General features: G+C 36.7%; 1 protein-coding gene across 1 annotated transcript in view; it reads left to right on the top strand.

Annotated features, from left to right (window-relative positions):
- Ammecr1 (Alport syndrome, mental retardation, midface hypoplasia and elliptocytosis chromosomal region gene 1) overlaps positions 1-13,824 on the top strand; it is a 115,581-nt gene that overhangs the window by 45,861 nt on the left and 55,896 nt on the right. Inside the window, exon 2 of the mRNA NM_019496.4 lies at positions 8,583-8,693. Coding sequence (NP_062369.1) covers positions 8,583-8,693 — 111 coding nt within the window. The remainder of the gene's footprint in view (positions 1-8,582; positions 8,694-13,824) is intronic.

Here is a 13,824-nt window from a genome sequence, read left to right as displayed (position 1 = left end):
TCATGTTAAGTATCCCTAAACAAAAGGATGCAACTTTGGGTAAGCTGACAGATAGGTCTTTTACCTTGCTTGTGATGATAGTGTCATAGTTGTTTGTAACCATACAAACTCATTAAATTGTGTATAATACATTTAGCTAACTAAAGCTGTTAAAACTTGAAGAAAAATATCAGTGTCCTCATTTGTAATAGTCTCAAACAAGAAGCCACCTGCAGATCTTTCACCAAACTTGAACAACCTACACATCTATCACTAAACTAGAGGCAACCTATATAGCTATCACAGTTTACTGGATAACTCTTTGTTGTATTCATTCAATGGAATGCTAAACAATAGTAATGATCATTCAAGACGTTTCAATATCCAGAGCACTGTTGCTAGGTGCAAGAATACTGACACAGTAGAAGCTAGATAGAATGATCCTATTTATATGGAATTCTAGAAAAGACGAAACTTTAGTGATAGAAAGTAGGTTAGTATTTACCAAGATCCAGGATTGCAAGGAAGGAAGCTATAACTAAAGGGCATGAAGGAACTCTTTGGGATAATAAGAGTTCCAGACCTTGATTGAGGTTCAACTTACATGCATGTGTACATTTGCTACAGTTTTTGGAATTTTACATTTGATTCTGGTGCTTTTTTGTATAAAAATTATGTTTAGGTAAAGGGATGTTTAAGAAGCAGTTTGGAAGAAATACCACTGCAGGCTAAACCAATTGTAGCTGAGTGGTAGAATGCTTGCCTAACTTGTATGAGGGTATTGGTTCAGTCCTCAACACCACACACGCACACACTCTCATACACACAGAGACACACAATCCTATATAGTTCATGGTAGAGGACCTTGGAAGTTTCAGGTGTTTTCTGAAAGTGAAAAGAAGGAATGAGGGAGAGGAAAACTAGATCATCAGTTGTTTGCATAGTCCCTGGAGTCTGATTTTCTTCCTTGCTTGCAGCCAAAGAAGGACCTTAAAAATCAAAAGAGTCAGCCTTGTTAACTAAATGCAGAAAGCACGTGAAAAACAAATCCATCACTTTTATTATGGGTCTTATTTATTAGGCTGACACATTCCATCAGATCTCCATGGAATGAGAAAGGAGATAAAATCTAGAACAAAGAAGCTAAAATGATTTTCCAGCTCATTTTACATTAGTGCTTAAATTAATCAGCGTGTTTATTTCCTATCTACTCCATTCCTCCTGAGTGGGCTCCACAGCAAAGGCAAGAAGGTAAAGAATAGATCATTAACTGAGAAGATAGAACATAGGTACAAAATCTAACCACTTGCTTGTTTCTGTTGTTTTATTTAAAGTATTGTGATTTCCCTGGTTGTGCTATATATTCAGTCACAGGAAAATACCAAAGCAAAGCCCCTTAAAAATCTTTAATGGTAGAAAAAAACTAAGAGGAGACCGTACCCACTAATTGTGTCCATTGCTATTCATTCTAAAACTTCTGGACCTAATTTTGTTTTCTTAATTTTGTTCATGCTGAGGAATCTTCAGATGTCAACAATAAAGCCTCTTTTTGCTCGGTCTGTTTCATATTAAAATAACCCTTTTCATAGGAAAAGCTGAGTTGCAAGGTTTAAAGCTCTTTGAGAAAAACGATTTTGGAATAGGAAATTCAAATGGAAATTGTTTCATTTTTGAAATTTGTAGTAAATTGTCACCTAAAATTAGTGAGTTAGATACTCAAGGAATAAAAATTTGTGGTGTGTTTCTCTTATCAGGGAAGAAACCATAGCTAGTCCATTTTCAGAATGTTGCCATGTATTAAATCCAATGCTTATTGCAGTATAAATTAGGAAAAGAAAATGTGTACAGATACATTACTTTTCCCGGCCAGGTAATCATGCTTATCTAAATTGGACTGTAATAAAATAAGACAGCCTGTCGACCTGAAACTGGATTTTAAAGAAGTTTGCTGAAAATGGTTGATTTAGTCTTTCTAAGGGTAAGAAATGGTTCCTTCCGTTCGAAAATGGACAGAATCATAGTAATGGCCTAAAAGTCCACTTCTGATTGGGGTCACTGCGCGTCGGGGGTGATTAGTCTTGATTTATAAAGAGAATCCATTTTCCTAGACTTCACTCCTCTCCTTCCTTTGCCATTTACCAACTAAATTAGAAATATAAAAGTAGGAGGAAAGCATATAGTGCTGCTATTCTTTTATTTCTGTTACAACCAAACCAAAAAAACTATTAGAATATGGTAATTCTTGATTCTCAAAATGTAGATATTTATGATCTTCTATACTAGTCATGCTGGCTGACCTCAGTGCCTTAGTTTCCCAGGAGCCATGAGGTACAGGCTCCATGGTTGAAGGGAGGGGTATAGTATAAAGCTATGGTTTTTTGTGTGTTTTTATTAGGATATTTTTATCTATAATAAACAATGGTGTGTAAAGCCGGGCGTGGTGGTACACGCCTTTAATCCCAGCACTCGAAAGGCAGAAGCAGGCGGATTTCTGAGTTCGAGGCCAGCCTGGTCTACAGAGTGAGTTCCAGGACAGCCAGGGCTATACAGAGAAACCCTGTCTCGAAAAACCAAAGAACCCCCCCAAAAAAAAATGGTGTGGATGAAAAAGTGTCCAATGCATTTAGCCACCCCTTCACTCTCTTGATCCCTCCAGTTTAGCCTATTTTCTCATTTCCAGTTGATGTGAGATACAGATTACCCAGAGCTTAAACATTATACAGTCCATAATATAAATTGTATAATTAATGATCAGATTCCATACAGAGATAAATAATCACTAAACAAAGGCAGTGGGATTTTTTTATTTGGAGGACAGTTGGTAGAGAAAAAGACAGAAGAAGACTTGCATTTCCCAACTGCTGTCAAATAACAGGACAGCGTGCAATGAGAAAGCGGGGAGGAGGCTCTAAAGGGTGTTGGTAATAGAGGATGAAATGGTAGGCTTTGATGTGCATTTCTAATAGGAACTGTGTAAGAATTTGTAAATTGGTGCTGGTCTTTCTAGATCAGTAGTTCTCAACCCGTGGGGGTCAAATGACCCTTTTTATAGGGATCCCTTAAGACCATCAGAAAGCATAGATATTTAAATTATGATTCCTAACAGTAGCAAAATTACACTTATTCAGTAGCAATGAAAATAATTTTATGGCTGGGGTCACCACAACATGAGGAAGTGTATTAAAGGGCTGCAGCTTTAGAGAAGTCCTGTCTCAACCTCTGATGCACTTCTGGAGGGGGAGGAGGAGGACAGGGAGGAAGAGGAGGGGAAGAGGAATGCGAGAAGACTCGTCCCTCTGCTTATCTAGAGAGTTAACAGTTTGGTATCCATAGAAATGTTCCTATTCTGTGGTCATTTACACGACAGCTGTACTTACTCCCCTGAAGATACCACCTCACCATGCTCACAGGAAGTGGCATGTGAGGACCAAGTAGCTTTCTATAAGACCTGAACTCTACTATATCCTGGATCATGGGATTTGTAGCTCCTAAAGTATAAGAAAAGTTTCTTTAAGCAATTATTGATAATTATTGATATAGTTTCTGTTGCAGTCCTGCTGACAAATTCAGGATGTAATGATATTGGCATATTTTATATTCATGAAACCTGCAATTTATGTGGCTTGGAAAGGAAATATACAACTTCTTTTCATCGAAGTAGGAAGAGAAGTGTTTTCACTCGGTGGTGGAAGGAAGGCACCATCATTTTTGGTTTTTATTTAAGCTTCCTAGATCCCAGTGTGTAATTACATGGTATGAGAAATATAATTGGATTTTTGAGCTAAGAAACAAAGATACAAGGCTTCTCTCTTTTCTCTTTTATCTACCTTTAAAATAAATAATCTTGCCTGAGTGCCCACAGCAAAATATAGGTATGATTTATATTATTTGTGCTAATATTGTTATCTGAAAACTTCATTCAAAATGAGAAGTGAGAGCTCGCCATGGACTGTGTTCTTTTTTTTTTTTTTTAACTTCTCACTTTACGTTGTTGTGGAAGGAGAGGTAGGCCTTGAGCTACACTATTGTTAAGTAAATACATCTGTTTCATTGTCTCATGTGATTGTACTCCAGGCCGACAAACACATTTCTAATGCATTGTCGCTTAAATCAATAGACTGTCTCAGAAGAGGACATTGGAAATGGCATGAAATTTGTACTGGGACAATCCTGTACAGATTTATATTGTTCTTTGTGTCATTATTGTTCTATAACAGCTATGTTTTGGAGAGCTACTTTTGATCTGACAGGAACTGGCTGCCACTTGGCAGCGAGGATTCACCTAGATTAGGTAGTTGCTTCCTGTTTCTATATATGGGCTTGGGAAAATAGCGTTTACTTTCCTCCAAAGATTTCTCAGAACATACTGGTACGGAATGTTCAGACGTAGGATAATTCCTTTAAAAGCTACATCTGGTTACCCTCAGAAAAATAATTCCATTAATATTTCAACTCATTTTGATCCTTTTGTAGTTTGTAGTATTTTTTTTTCAATGTATGTAGGTGGCCTTAAACCATATGGCAAAAGCATTTCCCCAAAACATACAATCCTTGTCTTACTATGAACTATTTTCCATATTTCCTTGTTATTTGAATAGCTCCTCTCAGCAGGCTCCAAACCCCCTTTTCCCCTTTGATCCAGTTCTGCTTATGCTGATGGCTAAGCTTACATACACTGACAAACTTATACGTGTTTTAATAACGTGTTTAAGAATGAAATCACCTATTCCTTTCCTGTGTTTGGAGTGAAAATATGTTGTTACTATTTTTAGGTAAAACGCATCGAATGTCTGTGCAGTCATTGCCCTGTACAGGGTCATTATTATTCATACGATGCTGTATTTTGGGCTCAGTGATTTGTTTTGTATCAGTCTACTTTAAAATACTCAACTGCCTAGATTCTTTTTTTCCATTAAATGGTGCTTTTAGATGCTTTACTTTTAAGCCTGTGAATACTTTTTTTCAAGATAAAAGGTACTGGATGTGCATTTATACATGAAAAATCAGAGACTCAGACATTTAAGGAAAAACTTTTTTCTGTCTACTAAAAGTCTGAATTCTTACATCTTCAAACATCTGTCTTAAACTTAGTAAGGCTGTCATTCCCTCCCCTTCTTGACAGCTGCTTTACTTCAGTCTTAACTCCCAAAGTGGATGTTGCCTAGGGCATGTAAGAAATAGGAAATAACATAGATAATTTACCTGCTATGAGGACTCTTAACAACACATATTCAATAATGTCAAAAATTCAAAGAATGTTAAATCTGGCTTCCAGTCCTCTGCAGCTTTACATCCCCATGCCCTGAGTTACTGTGACGTGCCTTTGCTTCCTAGGCTGCTTTGCAAAGATATAATCCTGGAGCACCCTTAGCCATATATTAACAATTCCTCAAAGAATGACCATAGCATTATAAGAAACCACATGTAATTCTCTCGACTATGTGGTCAAATTCCTTTTAACATATTTCATAGTTCAGTATAGTGTTAGTATGTGTAGCTCTATTTATCCTTATATTTTAAGTATTTACTGGAGAAGATGTAGTTATATTATTAGAAGAATGACTTGTATGTGTTCTAGTGGTGTAAATAATTGAAGGTGTAGCACTTCTAAGTGGCTTCCATTTCAAGTGTTTTGGTAAGAAATGAATTCACTCCCACTTTTATGTTTCTTAATTCACTGGTGATGAAAGTATACAATATAGGTCTGTATTATTGAAAAACCCTCAAGGTACTTTGAAAGCATGGCTTTATACAGATCATAGAATGACTTTCTTCATTCTGTAGCTGTCAGTGCTGTCAAAGGACCTGTCTTGTGTAGGGATGTTGTCTAGTCAATGTAACAAGAGAGTATTGATGATCTTGCTGTCCATAGGAGTGGTTGCAGAGGTGGACTACACCAAGATGGAAAATGGAAAAAATAAAGAGGTGAAATTTATCTATATTTAGCACATGGAAGCTAGAAAACAGAAAAGTTGGACTTTCCCTTTGGATTTTCTTTTAATACCTTTGGTATAGGTCACACCCAGTGCCTGAATGTCACCTTTGCCTTGATAGTGCTGTCATAGATTTCAGTACTATTGAGCATTGAGTTCATGGAGGAAGGGACCTTTTCATAGTGCACCCTGGTTTGTCTGCAGTGCTTGTTTGGGACCCAGTCTGCCATTGTGCCTGTCAGAACTTGCCATAATTTAAATGTTTAAGGTGGGTGGGTGATTAACCTGTTTAGCAGACTGTCTTACTGCCCAAGAACTTTTTGTTTTTACCTTTTTATTGATTCTTTGTGAATTTTACACTGTGCATCTCAGTCCTGCTTGTCTCCCCAGCCCTTCATATCAGCCCTCTGCCCTTGCAAGTCCCACAAAAGAAAACAAAAAGAAAAGCAAGCAAACAAGCAAAAACCTAGTCATGGAAGCTGCAGTGTGTCAGTGTGCCCCACTACATCCCCTTCTGTGCACACATCTTCACTTGCAAATGTTCACTGCAATGAGTCATTGGTGTGGTTTGAGGCCTCAGGCTTCTGCTGCACTGGGTCCTCACCAGGACTCCTCTTAGTTATCATATTGTTGCCCTGGGTCATGGAGATACTGCAGGCTTTCTTGTTCTTTTTCTAAATTTGGTTTTTATTTTTTCAAGACAGGGTTTCTCTATGTACCCTTGGCTGTCCTTGAACTTAACTCTGTAGACAAGCCTGGTCTTGAACTCACAGCGATCTGTGTGCCTCGCCATTTCAGTGCTAAGATTAAAGGCATGTAACTAGGGACTAATGAGAAATACATAAAATATGGTATATCATCCTAAATTTAAATATTTTAGAAAGCAGAAGTAAGTTATACCACTATTATTATGAATATTCATAGTAATACAGACCATGCTACCTGTGATATATTTCTATTTTTGCAAAATGTCCTAAAGCATAATTGGAACATAATTGTTCAACTGAGTCATGAATCGAGGCTGTTACTGGCTTGCTGCAGAACCCAAGTGTCTACCATATTCAGCTCCATTTTGTGTACCACATAGTATATAAAACCTTTTGTGTAAAACTAAAAACTTCTGGAGTAAGGGTATTTGCTGGTTAATGTTTGCAGCCACTCTTCACCTATCTGAACCATCCTGATTTTACTCGGGCAAACTAAAGACGCATCGGATCTGATGAAATGTCTTTGTATCCCTTTAGCTTAATTGATGGTATTTTGGGCTTGGTTTATAGTGCGTGTTTTCACCTGCCTTGTGAGTAAGCTGTGACTGTTTGCCTCTTGCTGGCTTCCTATGAACCAATGGCTGCCTTTTTAATCTTTCATAAGGAAAGGTTTTTGCTGAAGTTGTTGATTATCTGTTCCCAGTTTTTTAGATGTGACTTACAAATGAGGCAGTGATCCTAGGTTTAAACAGAATCCTGCAGACACCTGTGCTGATTTACGGCTCTAGACTCAACATTACCAGGTCTGAGTGTTTATTTTACTATGTTTGATCTGCAAACAGGAAATTAATAGCGGTCTGCAAGAATTGTTGATGAAGATTAACATATAGACTTTGTTAAAACCTTAATTTTGTATGGATACAGAAAATGTGGTACATCTACACAATGGAGTACTACTCAGCTATTAAAAAGAATGAATTTATGAAATTCCTAGCCAAATGGATGGACCTGGAGAGCATCATCCTGAGTGAGGTAACACAATCACAAAGGAACTCACACAATATGTACTCACTGATAAGTGGATACTAGCCCAAAACCTAGGATACCCACGATATAAGATACAATTTCCTAAACACATGAAACTCAAGAAAAATGAAGACTGAAGTGTGGACACTATGCCCCTCCTTAGAAGTGGGAACAAAACACCCATGGAAGGAGTTACAGAAACAAAGTTTGGAGCTGAGATGAAAGGATGGACCATGTAGAGACTGCCATATCCAGGGATCCACCCCATAATCAGCATCCAAACGCTGACACCATTGCATATACTAGCAAGATTTTATCGAAAGGACCCAGATGTAGCTGTCTCTTGTGAGACTATGCCGGGGCCTAGCAAACACAGAAGTGGATGCTCACAGTCAGCTAATGGATGGATCACAGGGCTCCCAATGGAGGAGCTAGAGAAAGTACCCAAGGAGCTAAAGGGATCTTCAACCCTATAGGTGGAACAACATTATGAACTAACCAGTACCCCTGAGCTCTTGACTCTAGCTGCATATGTATCAAAAGATGGCCTAGTCGGCCATCACTGGAAAGAGAGGCCCATTGGACACGCAGACTTTGTGTGCCCCGGTACAGGGGAACACCAGGGCCAAAGGGGGGGAGTGGGTGGGTAGGGGAGTGGGGGTGGGTGGGTAAGGGGGACTTTTGGTATAGCATTGGAAATGTAAATGAGCTAAATACCTAATAAAAAATGGAAAAAAAAAAAAAAAAAAAAAAAAAAAAAAAAAAAAACCTTAATTTTGGTGTCTAATGTCTCAACCCAATGCACTAGCCTTGAGCTCCTTCAGGCCTTGTCTTTTGGTCTTTATGTCTTAGGCACTGAACCTAGCATATGGGAAAGACTCAGTAGATGCTGTCTTGTTGAATTGACTGGTTTACCCTATTTTATCTTCTGTTACAGCCCACTGTTTGTAACATGGAAGATTGGTCGAGACAAAAGACTGCGTGGATGCATAGGTACCTTTTCTGCCATGAATTTGCATTCAGGACTCAGGGAGTACACACTTACCAGGTGAAGACCCATTTCTGTTTTCATGTACTTCTACTTACAAAAAACTCTTCCGCTCCTTGAAAGTGATGCTTTGACTCCTTTTCATTTGTTCAATGGTTGACATTACTCTCTCATTTCTTGTTAGCTTTTTTCTTTTTGGTGTCCAGGTACCTTATCTTATAAAGTATTATTGCTATGTATCATTCTATAAATGCTATGGTGACATTTATCTTGCCACTGATTTTTAGAGTGACTTTTTTTTCTTCCATTGGGCAGCTTATTTTGTATAACTTGAAAATGAGTGACTAAATATCCATGAGTTACCAAAAGTCTGATTTCTACCTTAACAGCCTAGATTTGATCACCTTTAAGACCTTTAAAAAATACTTGTTGGTTTTTTCCCCTTCATTTTATACATTTTGCCCAACTTTTATGTGCTTTAAAACTTGAAAAGAAGTCCTAGGAAGAAAGTGCTGTCACAGCCTGACAGCATACCCGTTCTCATTCCCATTTTGCCCTCAACTGTAGCTTGCTTAAGTGCTTTCCTCTAACACAATGGGAAAGTCACAAGTGCCTCCTTACATTTCATAAGGCTCAGCCTTCAACTTCTCCACTAACAGAAAGCTATCTACCATGCCATCTGATTTTGATAAATACAACTTGTAGCAAATTATGTTCCATAATTATTTCAGAGAAGAAGAAAATGTCTTAAATAATGACCTATTAGTAAAGGCATTTCCTAGTTTTGTTCATGTTTTAGTGTGGCTACCGACACATAGTTGTAATCCATACAGTATTAGTATAATAAGAGATTGGTCTTTGCTAACTGTTGTTACTTGGGGCAAGTTGCATGACTTCCATAGGTAAAGTGATAATTCTAGTATTTTCTTCTATATACTCAATATCAGTGTTAGGAGGATGTTAGGAGAATGAAATAATTAGTTACTACTTTGTTACATGATTGGTGTGAAAATCTATCTTACTGTAGAGTTGTGTAAAGCCAGACTTAGAGCACCAATATTTAAAAAGCCGTACCATTAATGTTCTCATGTTCTAAATCTAGAAAACTCTATAAAGCAGCATTTTAGACTCCAGTTTATCTGAGTGCAGACCCTTTTGTCCCTCTAGTCTGGTGTCTTGTGTCACGACGATTCCAAGGAACTTAACTTTGTAAACTCAAGCCTGTTAAGAACTTTTACAAGTGTAAAATTTTATGTTTATGTATACACTATTTCTAGTGTAGAGTTTCTTGGTGCTTTCAAGTGAAATTGTGGGAAACATTCCATTATGAAATATTCCATACTTTACAAATCTTTGGTAGCAATGGTAACTGGTAACAACTTGCTTTTGTTTAGAGAAATTCTTTTGCCTAGGAAGTGAGAATATCCAACTTTTTTTTTTTAAGCTTGTGGTTTTTTTCCTGAGAATAATGTGAACTGAGTAAATTTTTCACACAATTGAAAATTGCCTGTATTTGTGTACTTTTAACTCTGATTGCATTGTGGTCTGTGCCTGGGAACTTCCTGGTTACTTTTCAACCCTTTCCTTGTATTTCTATACAGCTTCCTTAAATTGTATATAGTACATTCAAAGGAATGCATATATATATATATATATGTATATGTATATGTATATACACACACACACATATTTTGTGTTTTATATGCACACATATAAGCATCCTGTTTGCCTCTCAGGTTTGTGTCAATAATTTACATATAAATCTTGATATTTAGAAGAGATAAACAAAAGAAATCTTAAAAATTTAATTACTATTTTAATTCATTTTGGAATCATAAGCTGTATAGAGTCATTCTTTTTAGAAGTTTTAATGTAATAATGCTTTTCAGTCCCAAAAACATACTTATGTTCCTCTACCTGTGTGTTTCTATGTGTGAGTATCTTGAGAAATGTATTTTGAATTAAGAGTTTTTAAAGACAAGTAATTTTGGATTAGTTACAATTATTATTTGACAGCCTCATAAAATGCATTCTTCTTATCCTTATCCCACCTTCTTTTCTCATCACTGTCATGCTCATCGTCCTTAGAAGACCCTTTCTCACAGCCATGCCTCTGTTTGGTTTATGACAGTGAGTTTAGCATGGGTTGCTTGTATGACTAGAAGGTTGGAAATATATACTGAAGCTTGGTGGTCTCACCAGTGGGCAAACAAGGGAATACAGTGACTCCCCTTTCCCTAGTGTTTATCTTCCAGCAGCAGTAGTTCAGCAGTGAGGTACTGGGGCCCATGAGCCCTTCTCTCCTCCTTGTCTGACTCCGTGTACTTATTTCCTACATGTGATGCTGTTGGGAGGAGCTTTGTTCATTCTTTGTACTAACTTGTAGATATTAGTAACTACATCTTTACAGCGAGGAAACAGAGATTAAAGAATTTAATTAATTTACTTAGTCTTGCATCTAGTTAGTAAGTGGTAGAACTCAAATGCATGTTCAGGCCACGGACTGCAAGAACATACTTTGCACTGTGACATAAACACAGAATTCTATGTCATGTCTATGTTCTCTTAATGGGAAGTTTGATTAAGTTAGTTAAAATAGATGTCATAAACAGAAATAAAATTGTTATTCTTATTTTATTTTGTAGCTTCACCATGAAAATAACAAACTCAAAAGATTACTTTAAATTTAACAAGTCAATGATCAGTAATTCTTCAAAAGTTCTAATGAAGAGTTATGATTAAAGTTTACTTGAATTATTATTGTATAAAAGAAAATGCTTATATCAAAATACTACTCTCAGATAGGAAACTATAATTTTTGGTTGTATAGCCTAGATTTCAAGAGGAATTTAGAATTTCTAAACATAGCAAGTTAGTGGTTGTTTTTGAAGTCTAGTCTTCCTATCATAAAGTTTATAACTCACAAATGAACAGACACAAAGAGATGAACTTAGGGGCCTGGCTTTAGCCGGGGAGTAAGGAGAGCAGGAGAATCAAACAGTTTTCAGTGATGGGGTAATAATAAGGACATCTAGTTATTGGTGGGCTTCATCAGCGATTAGGTAGACATTCCATTTTCCAGAATGCTATTCACACCCATTCATATTTTGGTAAAATATTAGTAAAATTATGTTTTATCATTTTACAATGTACACTTCTGTGATCTTAACTACATTCATGTTGTTGCATGACCATCCCCACTTCTTATCTCAAGAACTTTTTAATCCTCCCTGATTGGAACTTTTTACCCTTTAAATGTTCATTCCATTCATTCCTCATAAGCCCTAACAACTACTTTTCTACCTTCTGTCTCTATGAATTGACCCCTCCAGGTCCCCAATTGCTATCACATGGCTGACTTACTTTACTAAGCATAATGTCTTCAAAATTTCTTCAAGTGCTAGGATATGCCATTTTCTTTCCCTTTTAAGACTGAATAATAATCTTGTGTCAATTATTTATGATGGTTTGTGTATCCATTTGTTCATCTGTGGACCCTTGGTCAGTGTCTACCTTTGGGCTATTGTGAATAGTGCTACAATGAAGATGGGTCTCCAAATACCTGAATAGTCTCTCTATAAAATAGTTATCTCAAATGACAATCATGTAGCTTGTTTATAGTCCATTAATCTTTTAAAATAGTTCTTCAAATTTTCCATGTATTTTTTAAATGAAATATCTAGCCTTGGTTTAAGTTTTGATTCATAAATGAAGTCTTTAATTGAAATTTTGTCATAGTCAATGTTTACTTAATTGAAATTTTGATTTATTTTGGATTGAAAGAAGACTTTATAAGTTGCCCGAAGATGTTCTCCCAACCAATTTTAAAAATCCATAGTTAGAAGGTATGAACACTGTGTGATAATTACAGTATGAAACTCTACAGAAGCTATTGCCCCTCTCTTCGGCTTAAAGACAAAAGCAGGGAAGTTTATAGTGAACATGAAGCTGGATGCATAGCTGAGGGTCACAGAGACATACTCAAAACACAGTTTGGCGGTGAAGTACATGGGTTACTGTCCTTTTCATTGCCTAGACTTTGAAGTAGAAATAGTCTTTTGTCTCATTGAATAAGAAGTTTCTAGTATTTATCATTTTGTTTTACCCATAACTTATAGTATTTATGTGGATTTATAGCTTTTCTAGGCTGGACAATAGAAAGGCTTATCTTTTTTTGTACTTAAAAGCATACTTGTAAGTAGGAGATGAGGATTAAGAGAGGAGTGTAGTCATCTCCGTCAATGAAGGGGTCTTTAAAATGTCTTATAAATTGATCTTGAAAGCACAGCTCTAACTCTATGTGAATTCATGGCAATAACATGTTATTCTAGAATACAGGAGTGACTGATACTTAGTAAAGACAGGGATGTGGCCAGTCACCACACTTACAAAATGATTATCTTTTTTCCCATCTGTTTCTTGTACATAGATGTCTGCTGAGCAGTGGAGTAATTATGTAGGTTACAGCGGGACCTGGAGCTCCAGTCTTCACTATGCTGCCTTTGTTGTGCTCTGCATTCTGAGAAATTTGCAGTGGGGGTTTAGTTCTTTCTAAGAAATGGAGTAACCATATAAAAAGAAGAGATTGTTTTGATTTTGAGTTTTCTTTTATTCGGTGTGCACAAGTGGTGGGTATATGTATGTGTGTATGTGCTGAAATGGAATAACCAGAAAAGCAAGCAAGGGATTGTTTGCACATTGCAAATGTTGGCTTGCTGTTAGGTTGTTTGAGATACTGAAAATTACAAACAGCTTTGCTTTTTTTTTCTTTGAAAGGGCTTATTCAGATTGAGTATGTCTGGGTGACTACTTGCATTGTAAACTGATTTTTTTGGTGTGTGTTTGATAACATAATCTTTCATTTTTGGTAGAGTGGTATGGGTTTACAACCATTGTATACAGCGTAATTATGTTTTCCCACTCAGAACAGGCTATTCTGTGCTAATTCTTGTGATTGATTATTTTAGTAATACACATGGCTCATTGTGAATAATTAAATTAAACGAGTTCTTCCCTTTTTGTGTAATATTGGTTCTTACATTAGCATCTGCCAGATTGATTGTTCTTATGAAAACTCACTGAGTCACTTCTGACTGTACATTATTGTCATGGCAGCTTATTCTGAGATGTTAAGGACAGACAGCTTTTGGTAAGTGTCTATGGCAAGTGTATGCTTTGGGGGAAATACATT

The sequence above is a fragment of the Mus musculus genome, chromosome X (assembly GCF_000001635.26).
Source record: "Mus musculus strain C57BL/6J chromosome X, GRCm38.p6 C57BL/6J".
Classification (NCBI taxonomy): domain Eukaryota; kingdom Metazoa; phylum Chordata; class Mammalia; order Rodentia; family Muridae; genus Mus; species Mus musculus.
Note: the sequence above shows the minus strand (reverse complement) of the source record. Positions and strands in the feature narration are given on the sequence as shown.